The sequence below is a fragment of the Exophiala xenobiotica genome (genome assembly GCF_000835505.1).
Source record: "Exophiala xenobiotica strain CBS 118157 unplaced genomic scaffold supercont1.1, whole genome shotgun sequence".
Lineage (NCBI taxonomy): Eukaryota > Fungi > Ascomycota > Eurotiomycetes > Chaetothyriales > Herpotrichiellaceae > Exophiala > Exophiala xenobiotica.
Window position 1 is genome coordinate 4,455,505 of NW_013562494.1, and position 15,462 is coordinate 4,470,966.

A 15,462-nucleotide genomic window follows, 5' to 3' on the forward strand; every position below is an offset into this window, starting at 1 on the left:
GAGAATGACTGGTCGTGTGCATGTGCTTCTATGGCAGGAATGCCCGAAGTTTATCCACAGAGCCTTGCACTTGCATTTCTGCTTGTAACCACTCTGCGTAGACATCACCCGACATAGGCCTTAAATGTTGGTTACAAAAGGATCTGCGGACCGATAATTTGCAGTACGAATTTCATTCTAGCGTCCCGGCTCTATATGTCTAGACGATTTCGGCTCTATTGCAACACCACAATGGAGAAAGTATCGGTTGTCCATTCCACCTGGCTAATTAGCCTTGACCTTCCCGTTGGCCACATGCCCATTGCCCTCACTCACGTCCGCCTCATGTGCTGCAGCTGTGGTATTCAGGAAGAATGCTCGCTCCATTGCCTTAAGCACCTCATCGATCAATATGACTGGCACCGAGATCCAGAAGACGGCTGACCACTCCGCCATATTGAGCGGCTCGATTGAGAACAAAGTCTGCAGAAACGGCACGTACAATATGGCAAAGTGGAGCGCCATGGATAGACAAATTGCATAGATCAGCTTCATGTTCTTCCACAGCGGCATCGTGATCAGCGACTCCGAGCTCGACAGGGCATTCATGGCGTTGAACATCTCGATCACTACGAGGATGGAGAGAGACATCGTCGATGCAGTCCGCGTAGTAACCGCGGCGGGCGAGAAAATCGCGCAGTCGACGTTCGCGTATAGTGGGTTGACGGATGAGCACTTATGAAAATTTCGAAGCTGGGCGAAACCGACTTGCGGGCCGGCGGAGTAGAACATGAACCACCAGACATATCCGAATACAGTGGCCGCACCGACGTAGGTGCCGGTCACCATGTATCTGAAGAACAGCCAGCCACTGACCAAGGGTTCGTCGCGTTTGCGTGGGCTCCGGCGCATAACGTCGTTGTCGGCCGGGTTGAACGAGAGCGCCGTTGCAGGCAGACCGTCGGTGACCAAGTTGACCCAGAGAAGTTGCACGGGGATTAGGGCCTCGGGAAGACCTAGTGCGGCAGTAAGGAAGATGGATACGACCTCACCAATGTTGCTCGAGATCAGGTATCGGATGAACTGCTGCGTGTTTGAGTAGATGGTCCGGCCCTCTTCGATGGCGACTTCAATCGTGGCGAAGTTATCGTCCGCCAGGACCATGTCGGAGGCCAGCTTGGCAACGTCGGTCCCCGTGCCCATAGCGACACCGATGTCTGCTTTTTTGAGCGCAGGCGCGTCGTTGACGCCGTCACCCGTCATGGCGACAACTTCACCTGCGGCTTGGAGCAGGTCGACGAGTTTGGACTTGTGGGTTGGTTCGACACGCGAGAAGAGCGAGGCTGTCTTTGCGGCTTGCAGTTTCTCGGACTCGCTGAGTGAATCGAATTGTCGGCCGGTGAAGGACTTGCCGACGAGGTCTTCACCAGGGCGGAACACGCCAATTTGCTTGCAGATCGTCTCGGCAGTGTTCTGGTTGTCGCCAGTGATAACGATGACGCGAATTCCTGCCTCTCTGCACTTCTGAATCGAGCCGGCGACTTCGGGACGAGGAGGATCCAGCATGCCAACCAGCCCGATCAGGGTCATTTTCTGCTCGAGTTGGGCGTAGTCGGTTGTGCTCTTTGCGCTGTGGAGGAGTTTGTTGTCGCCGACATTGTCGACGTTGGCGACGGCGAGGACACGGAGGCCTTTGCGGCCATAGTCGACGACTTCTTCGGCGATGAGAGCAAGGTGCTTTTTGGTGATTGGCACTTTCTGACCGTTCGGCCCAAGGATGACGTGGGAGCAGCGTTCAAGGATCGATTCGGGAGCGCCTTTGACGAGCAGCTTTTGGTTTTCACCACTTCCAGCCAACACCGACATACTCTTTCTGTCTCTTGAGAATTCGTAAATAGCCTGCAAGGGAAGCTTGTTCTCGTAGTATTTGCTTGCATAGTGGACTATTTCAGCGCCAGAAAGACCATTTCTGGTGTTGTTTGTCGCCACGTCGTCCGTACCAATCTTCTCCACAAGCACCCGGAGAGCTCCTTCAGTGGGCTCGCCAATGCTCTGGTAGGTGTTGGTCTTAGGATCATAGGACAAGTTCGACTCGTTGCAAAGAGCGAGGACTTCGGACATTTGTTTCAGGGTGCTAGAAGTAACGGCGGGATTCACGAGTGGTTTGCCATTGTGGATGAGATCTCCAACGGGCGCGAAGGTAGTACCCTTGACTTCAATCTCTTCCAGGTCATTTCCGGCCTCGTTGAGATAGACAATCTTTTCCACACTCATCTGGTTGGTGGTCAGAGTACCGGTCTTGTCGGAGCAGATGACGCTACAACTTCCCAATGTCTCGACTGAAGGCAGACTCCGGACAATGGCATTCTTAGTGGCCATTTTCCTTGTTCCCAATGCGAGACACGTTGTGATGACAACAGCTAGCCCTTCCGGAATTGCAGCAACCCCCAACGAGACGGCGATCTTGAGATAGTATATCGCACCTTTCGCCCAGCTACCGCCGTGGGATGGGTCATTGAAATGCTGGATGTTGATCAACCAGACTAGGATGCAGATCACCGTAATGACTTTGGCCAAAGTGTCGCCGAAGTCGTTCAGCTTCTCTTTCAAAGGTGTAGGCTCCGAGATCTGGGAGGTGATGCTCTCGTGAATATCGCCAATTGCCGTCGAACTTCCAGTGAGCACGACAATCGCAGAGGCGTGCCCAGTGACCACAGTTGTTCCTGAGAAGAGCATATTGACCTGGTCCTGTTTCACAGCCTGCGCGTCTTGGACTGGTCTACAGTCTTTGCTCACGCTTTCGCTTTCGCCCGTCAGAATGGCCTGGTCCACAGCAAAATTATTGCTGTGAATGGATAGGAGCCGACAGTCGGCTGGTATGCGGTCTCCGATTGTCACTGTGACAATGTCTCCAGGCACCAACTCTTCAGCCTTGATTTTTTGTACTTGACCATCTCGGAGAACCTTGGCTTCATTGGCAGAGTATTCCTGCAACGCTGCAATGGCCTTCTCCGCGCTGCTTTCCTGCGTAACGCCAACAACTGCATTCAAAATCAGGATAGTCAAGATCACCGCCGGGTCCACGAAGGCTGTCCAGTCGTCCGACTCTTCAAACAATGCCAGTACAAACGAGATAGCGGCCGATCCGAGTAAGATCAAGACCAACTGGTCTTTGAATTGTTCGAGGACGAGTTGCCAGAGGGGCGTAGGGGGATCTTCGGGCAAGGCTGCATTGTTCGTTAGTAATTGTTCTTGTCGTGCAGGATTTCCACGTACAGTTGCTTCCATATCGTCTTCTTGCCTCTGCGACTTGCGTAGAGGACAGGCCAGCTGCTTCAGTGACATCGAAGTGTTTCAGCAGGTCGGAAGTCGTGCGGACATATGCTTGTTCCATGCTGGCGCAGGTCAAAATTGCTTCAAGGAACGACTATGTTTGGCAATGAGAGAATTAGACCAAGAGGGTTGCCATCAGTCTGAATTTCATGCACCCCGAAGCCACCTGTTCTATTTTCCAGAATTCGAGAGATCTAAAAATCTACTGTACATCAAAAGGAGTGACTACTAGTGACGTCCCACGTGCAGAATACTGGACACGGTGGACTTTAGTTTTTGTCGAAAATTCCAGACGGGCATCGGCGCAGCCAAGGAGTAGAAGTCCCCATTGGGTTGTTTTGCCCCAGGAATGAGTTGCCGGCCACAGAATCTACCGGCTATGTCAACGCGGTCACAGAGACAAAGGATTGATCTGTGTCACCAATACGGTTTGAAGGAGGGCATTTGCCAGTGCAGAAACCAAGGTCCGGAGCCTCATCCAAGGGATCCAAGAAAGGCACCTTTGCTGAAAGGTATGTCCTTCGATCTTCGGCCGTTCATTTGGAGCGAGATCGCCGGCATACGCCGGCTCATCGTTGTCTGGTCTCGAGCCGCACGTGAAAGTTGTCAATGTGGCACGATGGTGTTGTTTACTATGGGGTTTCAATGTTCGTAACTTAGCCAACGGCAACTCGATATCAAGAGTACCAGGTATACGTGGCTGCTGTCTTTGTGTACTTTAATCAGGCAGCCTCCATCTTTGATTGGAAGTTTCAGCCTTCTCGTGACCCGGCCATGGCTGAGAACTTCTGGAAAATAGCTGATTGAGGCTGACAAGGCGTCCACTGGCTACAGCCTGTTCAAAGTTGGATGACAGGTCAAAAAGGCGATGAAATCAACGGCGTAGATAGTAGACCATGGTAGACGTAAGCTTGACAAGTCAGAGATGATCAGTGAACCCAAGTACTCCGTAGCAAGCTGAAAGTTACTTGGTCGGTTACAGAAAGACCCTGCCGTGTGCTGCACAGTGGGTGCTGGGTGTGAGAGTGAGGCGCTTGAATCAGGTCTAGTTCCAATTCTCTTTCACGCAGCTGCGCTTCCCTCTAAGCCCCATTCATTCGTGCACTCACTCACAGAACCAACTGCACCCATTTCCATCACCAGACAATCAACTCCTCCTTCAATTTCCATCCCACAATCTTTCAGAACCAGTCCTAATCCCATTTTCACCTTCATCCTATCTCCTATCTCTTGTCCATACAATCGCAACCGTCAAAATGGCCACTGATGTAAGTCCTTCCTGCCGACACGGGAGCGAGATCTCAGCTGCTCCTGTCCAACAACACTCTCAATTGCCTCATTGATAAGACATGATGCTGACTTGAATGCGATGTACAGCGTGAGAGGTACCCGAGAGCCATTCCAACTCAACTGATTCTCCCTTCTGACATTGATTCAGTAAAACTTTCCTTGCGCGCCTCTGTGAGCAGGCCGAGCGATACGATGAGATGGTTTCATACATGAAAGAGGTTGCCAACGTGCGTTCACATGGACAATCACATCACAACCACCAATCTGACATTCTCTAGATGGGCGGGGAACTCTCTGTCGACGAGCGAAACCTTCTTTCCGTTGCCTACAAGAACGTTGTGGGAACCAGACGTGCTTCCTGGCGCATCATCTCCTCCATTGAGCAGAAGGAAGAATCCAAGGGCTCTGAGAAACACGTTGGCATCATCCGCGAATACCGCCAGAAGATTGAGAGCGAACTCGAGAAAGTCTGCCAAGATGTCCTCGACGTCCTGGATCAAGCTCTCATTCCAAAGGCCGAGTCGGGGGAGTCCAAGGTCTTCTACCACAAGATGTATGTGAACAATGAATTTTCAGGACAAAACATCTGACAAACAACTCCAGGAAGGGAGACTACCACCGATATCTTGCTGAGTTCGCTTCCGGTGAGAAGCGCAAGGTTGCTGCTACTGCTGCCCATGAGGCTTACAAGGTATAATGGCCGTTATCAGCACGACCACGAACTAGGGACTGACTCATATCCAGAATGCCACCGACGTTGCACAGACCGAACTCACCCCAACACATCCCATCCGTCTTGGTCTCGCGCTCAACTTCAGTGTCTTCTACTACGAGATCTTGAATTCTCCCGACCGCGCATGCCACCTCGCCAAGCAAGCTTTCGACGATGCCATTGCTGAGCTCGACTCGCTCTCGGAGGAGTCCTACCGTGACAGCACTCTCATCATGCAGTTGCTTCGAGACAACCTGACGCTCTGGACGTCTTCCGACGGTGGTGAAGGTGAAGCTGGCGCAGCCGGCGACGCACCCAAGGAAGACAAGCCTGCGGAAGCTGCTCCACCAGCAGAAGGTGCTGAGAAGCCAGACGCTGCCCCTCCTTCCTAGAGAATGCCAGTCGAGAGGAGCGGTGCATTCCCTCGACATCTGGAGACTCTTGCTTACGGCACTTGACGTTTTGTGGCAGGGTTGTTACTCAAATGGCAGTATTTACACCGCTGGGCTTGTGAGAAGGGTTTTCTCGGGTTTAGCACCGGATGGCGCGTGAAGTGATTTGTTCCACGGCCCAATAAGGCAGAGCAAGCCACCCTGAAGAGCAGGGTCAATCTTTTCCCAAACATCACCGTTCCCCTCTACATCAAATGCGATTCAAAGACATCATTGTGTTTTGCTTTTCGTTTCCTACGATACCACTTAGCCTTAGCTCTGGCGGACGGATGAGTGGATTAGCAAGCGTGGAAGGTCCCAATGGCACTCGCGTTATCTTTGCTCAATATCTTCGCTTGTGCTCCCGTATTGTCTGCGGTCTAACTGCTTTCCACTCTCGTTCGTGTTCGTTCTTCATCAGCCTGGCCGACAGTGCGAGTATGATCTGAGCCACGTGACATGACTAGCGGCCAACGGATTCGATCCCGAAATCAATGACTTCATCTACACTTTGGGCTGTCTTTCACTTTCAAACACTCGTCAGAGTGATGTTCTGGGCGAAATAGTGTCAGGTCCCTGAAGATGCTGCATTCAACAATTTCGCTCCGTCCTCCAAGCGGTTTTTTGCATGCCTTTTTCACCTGCGTCATAGTTGGCCTGTGTCTCGCTTTAGTACTTCATTCTGGGGAAAGCACCATGAGTAGTAGATCTTCCGGAATGCTCTTCCTCCTGAAGTTGTCTCCTCTACATTGACCAGCTTACTCTGTGCCAGTGTCATTCTCTGCTTACCCAGTAGAGCTTGCCTTGTTCTTCATTACAATCCTTGACCGACACCCTCCTTCCTGCTACCACCTACTCATCCAACGCCTAGCGACACCAATCTGAAATTCTAGAGTCTTCCATCATGTCTGCTGGTGGCCCTGGGCCTGCTCCTTCGAATCCAGGCCAACCGAAGCCTCCCAGAGCCTCTCCAACAGGTGGATTGCTTGGTCGTCGACTCGCCATTGGTGCTGCCGGATTCGCCCTGGTCTACTATCTGCTACCAGCCAGATCACCAAAGCCTCCTGGAACTCCTGCTGACGTGTTGAAAACACCGGGTGTCAAGAATGTCGAAAGAGCATATCAGAGTGGAGGGGCGACATCAACTCACACGAAGGCATATGGAGGCACAATACAAGGCCAGAGAGGAGATGAGACGATGAGGGAAGGAGCAAGCACAAGTGCACCTCGTGGACATGATGAACCGGGCGTTGGTTATGACCAGCGACCTGGACCAATGTCCAAAGCCGGCGAGAAATGGAATGAGATTCAGTATGGTAGTCCGAAGGGAAAGTAGGTGGGACCAGAAAGTATGACAGCCGCATGCAGCATTGCGCCTGGGTATTGGTCACCGGAAAGGAAGAGAAGGAGCTTTCCATCCAAGATGTCCTCCTCGTAGGAGATATGTGACCTAGAAGTCTTGCTACCATTATTGCACAGCGCACAGATAGCGCCACAAAGTCTGGCATCACAGATTAAGCATGGCTCATTCACAATTTCAGTACTTCATCTTTTTGTTATGTTTGCATATTACATGTAACCTTTGCCCTCCATAGATTCCGGGCACACTTCACTACCACAAGGATTGGTATTGCTCTGAAGTGATTACGCAACTAACAAGTCATTCTTGAAGAATATTGTATGACCTCCACAGACTATACTCATAATCGATACTCGGACCAAAAATTGAAGAAATGTTGCCACCACTCAAGTATGGAGAACGATGTCGAGAATTCGGAGATCCCGCTCCGAGTCTAGAACGAGGGGAGGACGCAGCATTCCACCGGTGGGTGGCTTGCGCATCACCGGCTGAGGACTTCTTTCGCTGTCCTCTCACGATACAAGGTGAATCATCTGGCATCCTCGTCGTTCCTTTGCCCTGGCGCGATATTGGTTGTGCTCGCAAAATGGTCACCAAAATATTACGAGGATAATCGCCCTGCATATTTATTCGACAACAGAACATCTTAGCTAAGCATGGCCCTGGGCATCCTCGAACCTCGTGTCGAACACGTTCCCGGCACAGTCTACGTCTACGAGTCCGAGCAACGACATGCTGAGCTCTTGCAGGCCGCTCGACACTTGAAAAGGGACAGGACTGGTCGCATGATCTTGGTGCCTCAGCCATCAGACGACCCAAATGACCCTTTGGTGAGTCGTGATAGCATGGTTGACAGGCTGCGCACAACTGACCTCTGCAGAACTGGCCTCTCTGGCAACGCGACCTTATCCTTGGAATCCTCTGCTTTGTGTCATGTCTCGCGACTACCGCTTCTCCTCTACTCGCGGCAGATTCTGTCACCCTTGCCCTGCTCTTCAAGCGGACCTTTCAAGATGCGGCACTTCTGACGGCCTACCATCTGGTAGGTGTGGGCGTTGCTGGTTGGCTGTTTGTTGCATCGGCAAGAGTCTGGGGCAAGAGACACCTGTTCCTGTTCGGATCTCTTTTGATGGTGGCGACTTCTGCGTGGGGTGGTTCGACACATAACAACTATAACTACGCGAGTATATTGTGGAGCCGTATTTTCCAGGGAGTCGCTTTGGCGCCGTTCGAAGCACTCGTCAATGCTTGCGTCGGTGATCTGTATTTCGTGCATGAGCGCGGCGTGCGAATGGCTATCACCAATACCTGTCTCTTCGGAGGAGCGTTCTTGACACCCGTGTTCGTTGGTATGATCTCAGCGCATATGGGCTGGCAGTGGAGTGTAAGTGGTCTTCGAGTCCTCTCTATGGTGGATGATTTCGTCTACGGCTTTTCTGAATGATATGGATGTTCTGCATTCTTACTGACATGTTCGTCAATAGTTCTACCTACTTGCCATCTTCATGGCCCTCGGCTTTTTACTAGTGTTCTTCTTCGTCCCCGAAACAGCCTATCGACGAGCGCACGCACTTAACCTCGACCTTCTCGCGGAAGGTTCCTCGACCGAGTCGCTCCCAGGCCCTCAAACTTCCTCCATGCGGGAGTCGGAAGAGAAGCCTTTTCGTTCAATGACGGTGACGGAAAGCTCTGGCCGAAGAGTCTCCTACATGGAAAGACTCATGCCGTTCAATGGTCGCAAAAGCGACGAATCGTTCTTCAAACTCCTCTTAAGGCCGTTCCCACTTTTCCTGCATCCGGCTGTTGCATGGGCTTGCCTGATCCAGGGCGTCATCATCGGCTGGACAGTCATGGTTGGTGTCATTTTGTCTCTCATCTTTCTGGGTCCACCCCTCTTTTTCAACGAAGAACGTGCCGGAAAGATGTACACCAGCGCATTCATCGGCAGCATGATCGGGCTCGTTCTAGCTGGTTTGTACAGCGAGCTTGTCACTAAATTCATGGTCCGACTGAACAAGGGCAAGTACGAACCCGAATTTCGTATCCTGCTGGTGATACCAACACTGATCTTCTCGGTGGTCGGCCTCTATGGTTTCGGCATCACAGCAAACAACGTGATGAGATACGGCTGGCTTGTCCCGGAAGTTTTGCTTGCCTTCATCATCATCAGCATGGTCATGGGAGCTATCGCATCGGCGCAGTATCTCTTGGATGCCCATCGTGATCTTGCGGTCGAGGCATTCACGAATTTGCTGATCTTCAAGAACATCTTCTCGTTCATCCTTGCTTACAACGCATACAATTGGGTATTTGCGATCCGCATCAACAATTTATTCATCATCTTTGGCAGCATTGAAGTTGCGCTGTGCCTGCTGAGTATACCGATGTACGTGTTTGGCAAGAAGAATCGGGAATTTTTCCACCGGCACGATATTCTGAAGATGGCGAAGTTGAGATAATAACGTCCATGAGATCCGCAAATAGGTAATAATGCTAGCCTTACTCTGCAACTCTTAACGATGTTTTACTATGTACTGCTTTACAAGGGGGCCAATGTTGATCTGGCGAAGGATCCTGTAGGCCAAATGACCTACCAAGCCTGCTAGTATCGATCCTACAGTCACATGAATGGTGATGGTTTTAATATGGGCGCCACCTCTTCGGCCAGAAAACCAATAGTGTAGATGGGCCCCCTCAAATTGTAAAGTGCGATGTGATGGCAATCCGCCTGGCGCGTATCAAATTGATACTTTCGAGAGACATGCCGCCTCTGAAACGGCTTGTTTGATTCGCGTGGCGTTGTGGTGTCCAGCCCGCAATCGGAAATTAGATCGTGGTGTTGGCGAAGATCTCAGGAGAACCCAGCGCACTAATCACTCCGTACGGGCAATTCCCTTTGACCAGAGAGCCCCGACGTCAAACTTCAAGTCTTACCTTTGCGTGGTTGTGGTCCGAGTGCTTTTGGTTTTTCATTTCGTCAACAACATGGGGACCACCTGAATAATCTCGACGTTTACGGTACTTCGAGTGTTTTTGTTTGGGAGAAAGAGAAGTCGGTGACTAGTATTAATACTTACAGTAATACTATCGAAGCATGGTCGGAAGAGATACTACCGTACCAGGACTTTGGGATAGACAACAACAATAACAACAACACAAACAAACGGCATTGATAACGACGACATTACGGATATACTAGGGATGCTAATATGGCCACGACAACGACAACGACAACGACAATAACAGCAACAACAATGGCTGGTACCACGGAGACACTCACACCCAGCACATTGTGTGTTGCATGTCAGTCTATTTTCCGACCCGACACTGCGCGCAGCGAATCCGGCGAGACAGCACACCATGGACTCGAAGCTCTCGCGGCGCGAGCCAGTAAATGCCACCTGTGCCTTACGGTGTTTATGAGCATTGATCCGGAAGCGTACCGGAATTTCCGGCGCGGGTCAAATCAAGAGAGTGTGGGCTTTGCGTGGATCAGTCCGATCGCGAGGGATCAGGCAAGACTTAAATTTCGATACGTCCGACCAGCAGGAATGGAAAGGGAGTGGGAGAAAGGGAGAGAGAGCAGTAATGGGAGCAACAGTGCTGTGAGTTTGCGGTCGACGGACAGGGAAGGCGATGGGACGTTGGTGGTCGAATTGATATTGATGAATCCAAAATGTAAGTTGCCCTTTCTTACACGTCCTTCCTGCTTGAAACCTTCCCGGGGACTACAAGTCAAGTTGAGAGTGGATGTGGAGTTGCGCAAGGGCGCGGTGAGCGGTGGAAGATGGACTTGAACACGAAGGATAACATGTTGTACTGGGCGAGGCTGACAAAAAGCGTGATAGATGCCGTCGAACCCGGTGTACGAACGATCGACACGCGGAGCGTGAGTACGGCGTCGAGCGAGAGTTTCGAGCTCGCGAGGCAGTGGATTCAGGATTGCACGTTCAACCATATGAAGTGCTCCGTCTCGGAGATCAATGCGGCCTGGAAGCCGACGCACCTGCTTGACGTGACTGTCCGAGGTGCGAAGGGTGCTCCTGGGATCAAACTTGTCGATGGGATGTTCCTCGATCCGCTGAGTGAATATGTCACGCTGAGCCATTGCTGGGGCAAATCGAAGCCCCTACGGCTACACAAGGGCACGCTCGCGGCGCTACGGCAAGGCGTCAGCGCGGCGAGTTTGCCCAAGACATTCGCCGAAGCGGCGGCCACGACGGAGCGGCTGGGGTTCAGATACCTCTGGATCGACGCGCTGTGTATCATGCACGACAACGAGAGCGCCGTGCTGAAGGAGATGAGCCAGATGCATAAAGTGTACAGTGAGGCGACGCTGAACATCGCGGCGACGAGTTCGCGGGACGATGCGAGTGGCCTCATTTACTCGCGGAATGTGAGCGCTCTGCACCCTTGCATTGTCGAAGTTAATGGTATGGGCATTGATGATGGGATGTACAAAATCCTGCGGTCGACGCTGTGGCACGATTTGGTGGACTCGAGTCCCTTGAACAAGCGTGCCTGGGCATTCCAGGAGCGTTGTCTAGCAAAGAGGACGCTGCACTTCACGAGGAACGAGCTCCTCTGGGAGTGTCAGCAGATGTGCTGCAGCGAGGTGTTTCCCAAGGGGTTGCCGGCGAACTCGGGTCCGCCGAGCAGTCAGGAGAGCGTCGAGTTCTTTGCCAAGCGGGCGCATCACCAGAGGCACGGGAATTGGCATCAACTAGTCAAGATGTACAGTCCCAAAAGGCTGACGTACAGTTCCGATAAGCTCCCTGCCATGAGTGGACTGGCGAAGCAGTACATGAGCCGCAATCGGTTGCGGGAGGAGGATTACCTGGCTGGGCTGTGGAAATCCCACTTACCCCATGGGTTGCTGTGGAGGGTTGAGCAAGGGAGACGGCCGGCCAAGTATAGAGCGCCGACTTGGACGTGGGCTTCGATCGATGGGGAGGTAAAGTACCCTGAACCAGCGCAGAATGCGAAAGAGACGTGTGTTGAGGTGCTGGATCTCGATATGCGATACAAGGCGGACAACTTCGGCATTGTCGAGGCCGGCAAGATGAAAGTGCGTGGCTTCATGGCCAGAGGGTTGCTGAGAAGAACGCACGATTACTGGGGCCAGACTCCGTGCGTGATCCAGTGCACCAAGGCGCAGGTTGAGCTTGTGTCGGCCAGCTTTGACGACAGACTGCCCAAGTTGTCGGAGGCGTCGGGCATGTTGACAGAGATGCTCGAGGTGTATTTGCTGCCGATCATCGATGTAATTGACAGAGTGGAAGGGTTGCTGCTCTGTGCCACGATGAAGAGAGGCGAGTTCAGACGCATCGGGGCATTTGATGTCTCGAGATACGACCAGATCAATTGGGACCGGTTCAGGAGCGTGATGAAGGGCGAGGCGGATATGCATAATTACGAGGAACGGCTGGATCATACGAATGGGTATTGGTTTGCAAGTGATTATACATATACCATCAATATTATATAAGGGGAGGAGGGTCTGGCGGGAGTGGTTGGACTGCACCGAAGAGATGGACATCATTCACACGCGAGGAAGTCGTCTTTCTTTGGTATTGTGAGCTAGGGCTTGCTTGTGCCCATGTTCTATATCAGTCTGGGACTCGACCGGCCTGGGATGGACGACTTTCCAGGATATGTTGGCTCAAAACAAACGGCGGGGAGGGTGAAGGTCTATTTCGTTCTGGACAGCCTGACGAGACTTGCCCTACAAGTGAGGAAATTTCCGCGACTGATTGATGGTGTACTACGGTCTCATGGGTACATCGTGTGATTTACCGCTTGGGTGCCACTCGGCGACAAACAGCAGCGAGGACAGTTTACATAGCATGAGGGCTTCCTATTGAATGCAAGGTCCAACGGTTGCTTCGACGCTTGGTTACGGTCTCATCGGTAAATCGTGTCATTTGGCGCTGCGGTGCCACTCGACGACAAACAGCAGCGAGGACCCGGCTCAATATATACTCGCGGATCCAAGGTTTCGACCTGAGGACCTCCTGCAGCTACCTCCAATCTCTAAATCCGACTACCAATGGGGCTGTTATGTCGATCTCTTCACAGACCGTGGGACTGGTCTTGTCGTTGGATGGTATACCAGCTCTGCCACTGCTCGTGGTAATTCTTCTTGGCCAGGTGGACCGCTCCGTAGACTTTTCACTTATTTCCCGGCGACTACCCATCTCGACCTGACTTACAATCATGCGCGATGGCTAGCTCGACTCAGCACACCATCCTGTACAATCAACGCCAACTTTCGTCGCGTCACGGACGCTCCCATTGAATGCGAGGTCCAATGTTGTTTCGACGCTCGACTACGGTGTCATCGGTGATTTGAATAATTTGGCGCTACGGTGCCATTCGAGGATAAATAGCAGCGACGACAGTTGTGTGGTAAGTGCCCGCTGTGGCCACAGCAGTTGGATCTCACATTGAACAGGGCGTCCTCCTGCCGCACAAATTGTCGTGGACCTCCCGTTGAAGAGGAGGCCAACCTCTCCACCCAAATTCTTCTCGTTGCTATTTGCTATTAAATGCCATCGTAGTGCCAAATCATAGGATTCACCTATATAACCGTAGTAGTGAATGTCTCTCGTCCTCGGATAAGTCCGAGGTAGGATGTGATTTCTTCTCTTCTTCAATATTAGGAGCGATAGAAATCCTTCTATATAGTTGCTTAGGGTCGTCGTCGAGGGTTGGAAAAGGTATGATATACTGAACGAGAAAGATAGACCTCGTATTCAGTAATCTATATTCTACCTTAGAGTATTCCTAGTAAATATTGAAGGAATGATTTTTCGAATGATTTTTCTATCTACGTAGTATAGAATATACACTTAAACGATCTTACACTTAAGCCTAGGATTCAAAAAAACATGTATTCCCCTCGACCGGAATCGAGCCGGTGACCTTTCGGTAACAATAGGGATCTATGACCTTTTGCGAAACATAAGGTAGAATCCGAAGTCCATTACAGCCGAACGTCTATTTTCCGTTAGAAATAATGGCCATGTGCCTAACAGGGGCAGCTTTTTGGCTGTGTGAGTACTTACGATATCCAACTACACCACAAGGGGGAGTGAGAGAACCCAGATATCCTGGGTCGATTGTTGGCACAAATTATGGCCATTTTTTAGATCAGCTCATCTCAATTTTGGTACCCACTAATGAATTGTTTGGGTTAGGCTTGCCAAGCCTCAGTCGAGTCATACACACGTGACACAGTAGGTATCTTGCAAGGATTGCAAGCCTTCACACGACGGCCCCTCAGATTTATCGGAGGAGTCATCGTAAGGTCGAGTTGTGACGGCGATGCCATCGAACTATACTTGTAGGTACGCAAATCGCAACGACGCGGAGAAAGGGCAATAAGCGTGGCAATGATGAATGGCTTGGCAGTGTCGGTGTGGTATCGAGCAGAGTTTCCGCACTGCCATTGCCTGGTGACACGATCGATATCACCCATTTCTGGTAAGAACGAATCCGCGCCTAATGGCCAACGAGTTGCGATTCTTGGAGCCCGAGTAGTGCAGACTCATATGCAGGATAGGCGAGGATGAATTGGTCGTATTGTGCGGTGCTGATATCGTATCCCCCATCCCAGGATGGTGTGGGGGTAGGCGCAGTGACTGATCATCAGAGCCTTGGGGCTGGAAAGCGCATGTACGGCAGGAAACCGTTCGGATGTTTAGGAGGTCCGTGAATCTAGTCGAGCGACGTTCGATGCATCCTCACGGGAATCCCCCTTCTTCGCACGCTGACCTTCCAACGGACCCAGACTGCGGCGTTTCATGCTCGGCAGTCGTGTGTTTGGGTTTCAAGTGTATTGGTGCAAGATACACTTAAAGCCTCGGGCTGAACCGTCAAGTGAAGTGTGCTACAAATACATACTTGTCAGCTTGCTGACCGCGCAGCATCTGCAATCGATTGGTGGCTTCGGTAAATTGATGGATTCCCCGGGAAGAGCTGCTGCCATGACCAAAGTGTTCCGTTTTTTTATACATCTTCCTTTGGGAACAGCGAAACAAGTCTCTTCCACAAGTACTATCCGCCAGTACCTTGGGCCGAAGAGCAGAGGTGTCATCTAGTATCCTACTGCTTCTCAAACAGCCGCAAGGTATCCCTAAGACCCCAGAACAAAGTAGCGATGCACCATATACAAAGGACGGCTAAGTCATGGCGATGAACTCGCAAATCCTATTCGGGAAGTCCTAGGCATCTTCAGCTAAGCAATTAGAACGCATCCCTGTATACTGATTTTCTATTTGAGTATGTAAACCATCAGTTAGCTGAATCGACTAATTAGCTCTCCCTCGTACAAATCCTCAAAAACTCCTGTTAGT

General features: G+C 51.4%; 5 protein-coding genes across 5 annotated transcripts; 4 read left to right on the plus strand and 1 right to left on the minus strand.

Moving 5' to 3' along the window:
* Window positions 1–159: 159 nt before the first annotated feature.
* Window positions 160–4,242, minus strand: PV05_01753 (calcium-translocating P-type ATPase, SERCA-type). The gene is made up of 3 exons (XM_013466784.1): window positions 3,734–4,242; window positions 3,256–3,682; window positions 160–3,206 (listed from the first exon to the last, which is right to left on the minus strand). Exons 2-3 carry the CDS (start codon window positions 3,371–3,373, stop codon window positions 265–267), a joined length of 3,060 nt encoding a protein of 1,019 aa, XP_013322238.1. The 5' UTR covers window positions 3,374–3,682; window positions 3,734–4,242; the 3' UTR covers window positions 160–264.
* A 114-nt stretch (window positions 4,243–4,356) lies between these two features.
* Window positions 4,357–6,094, plus strand: PV05_01754 (14-3-3 family protein epsilon). Its single transcript, XM_013466785.1, has 6 exons — window positions 4,357–4,580; window positions 4,690–4,697; window positions 4,751–4,829; window positions 4,881–5,155; window positions 5,206–5,293; window positions 5,347–6,094. Exons 1-6 carry the CDS (start codon window positions 4,569–4,571, stop codon window positions 5,704–5,706), a joined length of 822 nt encoding a protein of 273 aa, XP_013322239.1. The 5' UTR covers window positions 4,357–4,568; the 3' UTR covers window positions 5,707–6,094.
* A 198-nt stretch (window positions 6,095–6,292) lies between these two features.
* On the plus strand, window positions 6,293–7,285 carry PV05_01755 (uncharacterized protein). Its single transcript, XM_013466786.1, has one exon. The coding sequence runs from the start codon at window positions 6,650–6,652 to the stop codon at window positions 7,079–7,081; it is 432 nt and encodes a 143-aa protein (XP_013322240.1). The 5' UTR covers window positions 6,293–6,649; the 3' UTR covers window positions 7,082–7,285.
* Window positions 7,286–7,609: 324 nt separating this feature from the next.
* PV05_01756 (uncharacterized protein) lies at window positions 7,610–9,767 on the plus strand. Its single transcript, XM_013466787.1, has 3 exons — window positions 7,610–7,935; window positions 7,986–8,489; window positions 8,590–9,767. Exons 1-3 carry the CDS (start codon window positions 7,762–7,764, stop codon window positions 9,562–9,564), a joined length of 1,653 nt encoding a protein of 550 aa, XP_013322241.1. The 5' UTR covers window positions 7,610–7,761; the 3' UTR covers window positions 9,565–9,767.
* A 258-nt stretch (window positions 9,768–10,025) lies between these two features.
* On the plus strand, window positions 10,026–12,994 carry PV05_01757 (uncharacterized protein). Its single transcript, XM_013466788.1, has 2 exons — window positions 10,026–10,783; window positions 10,954–12,994. Exons 1-2 carry the CDS (start codon window positions 10,315–10,317, stop codon window positions 12,591–12,593), a joined length of 2,109 nt encoding a protein of 702 aa, XP_013322242.1. The 5' UTR covers window positions 10,026–10,314; the 3' UTR covers window positions 12,594–12,994.
* The last annotated feature ends 2,468 nt before the right edge of the window (window positions 12,995–15,462 follow it).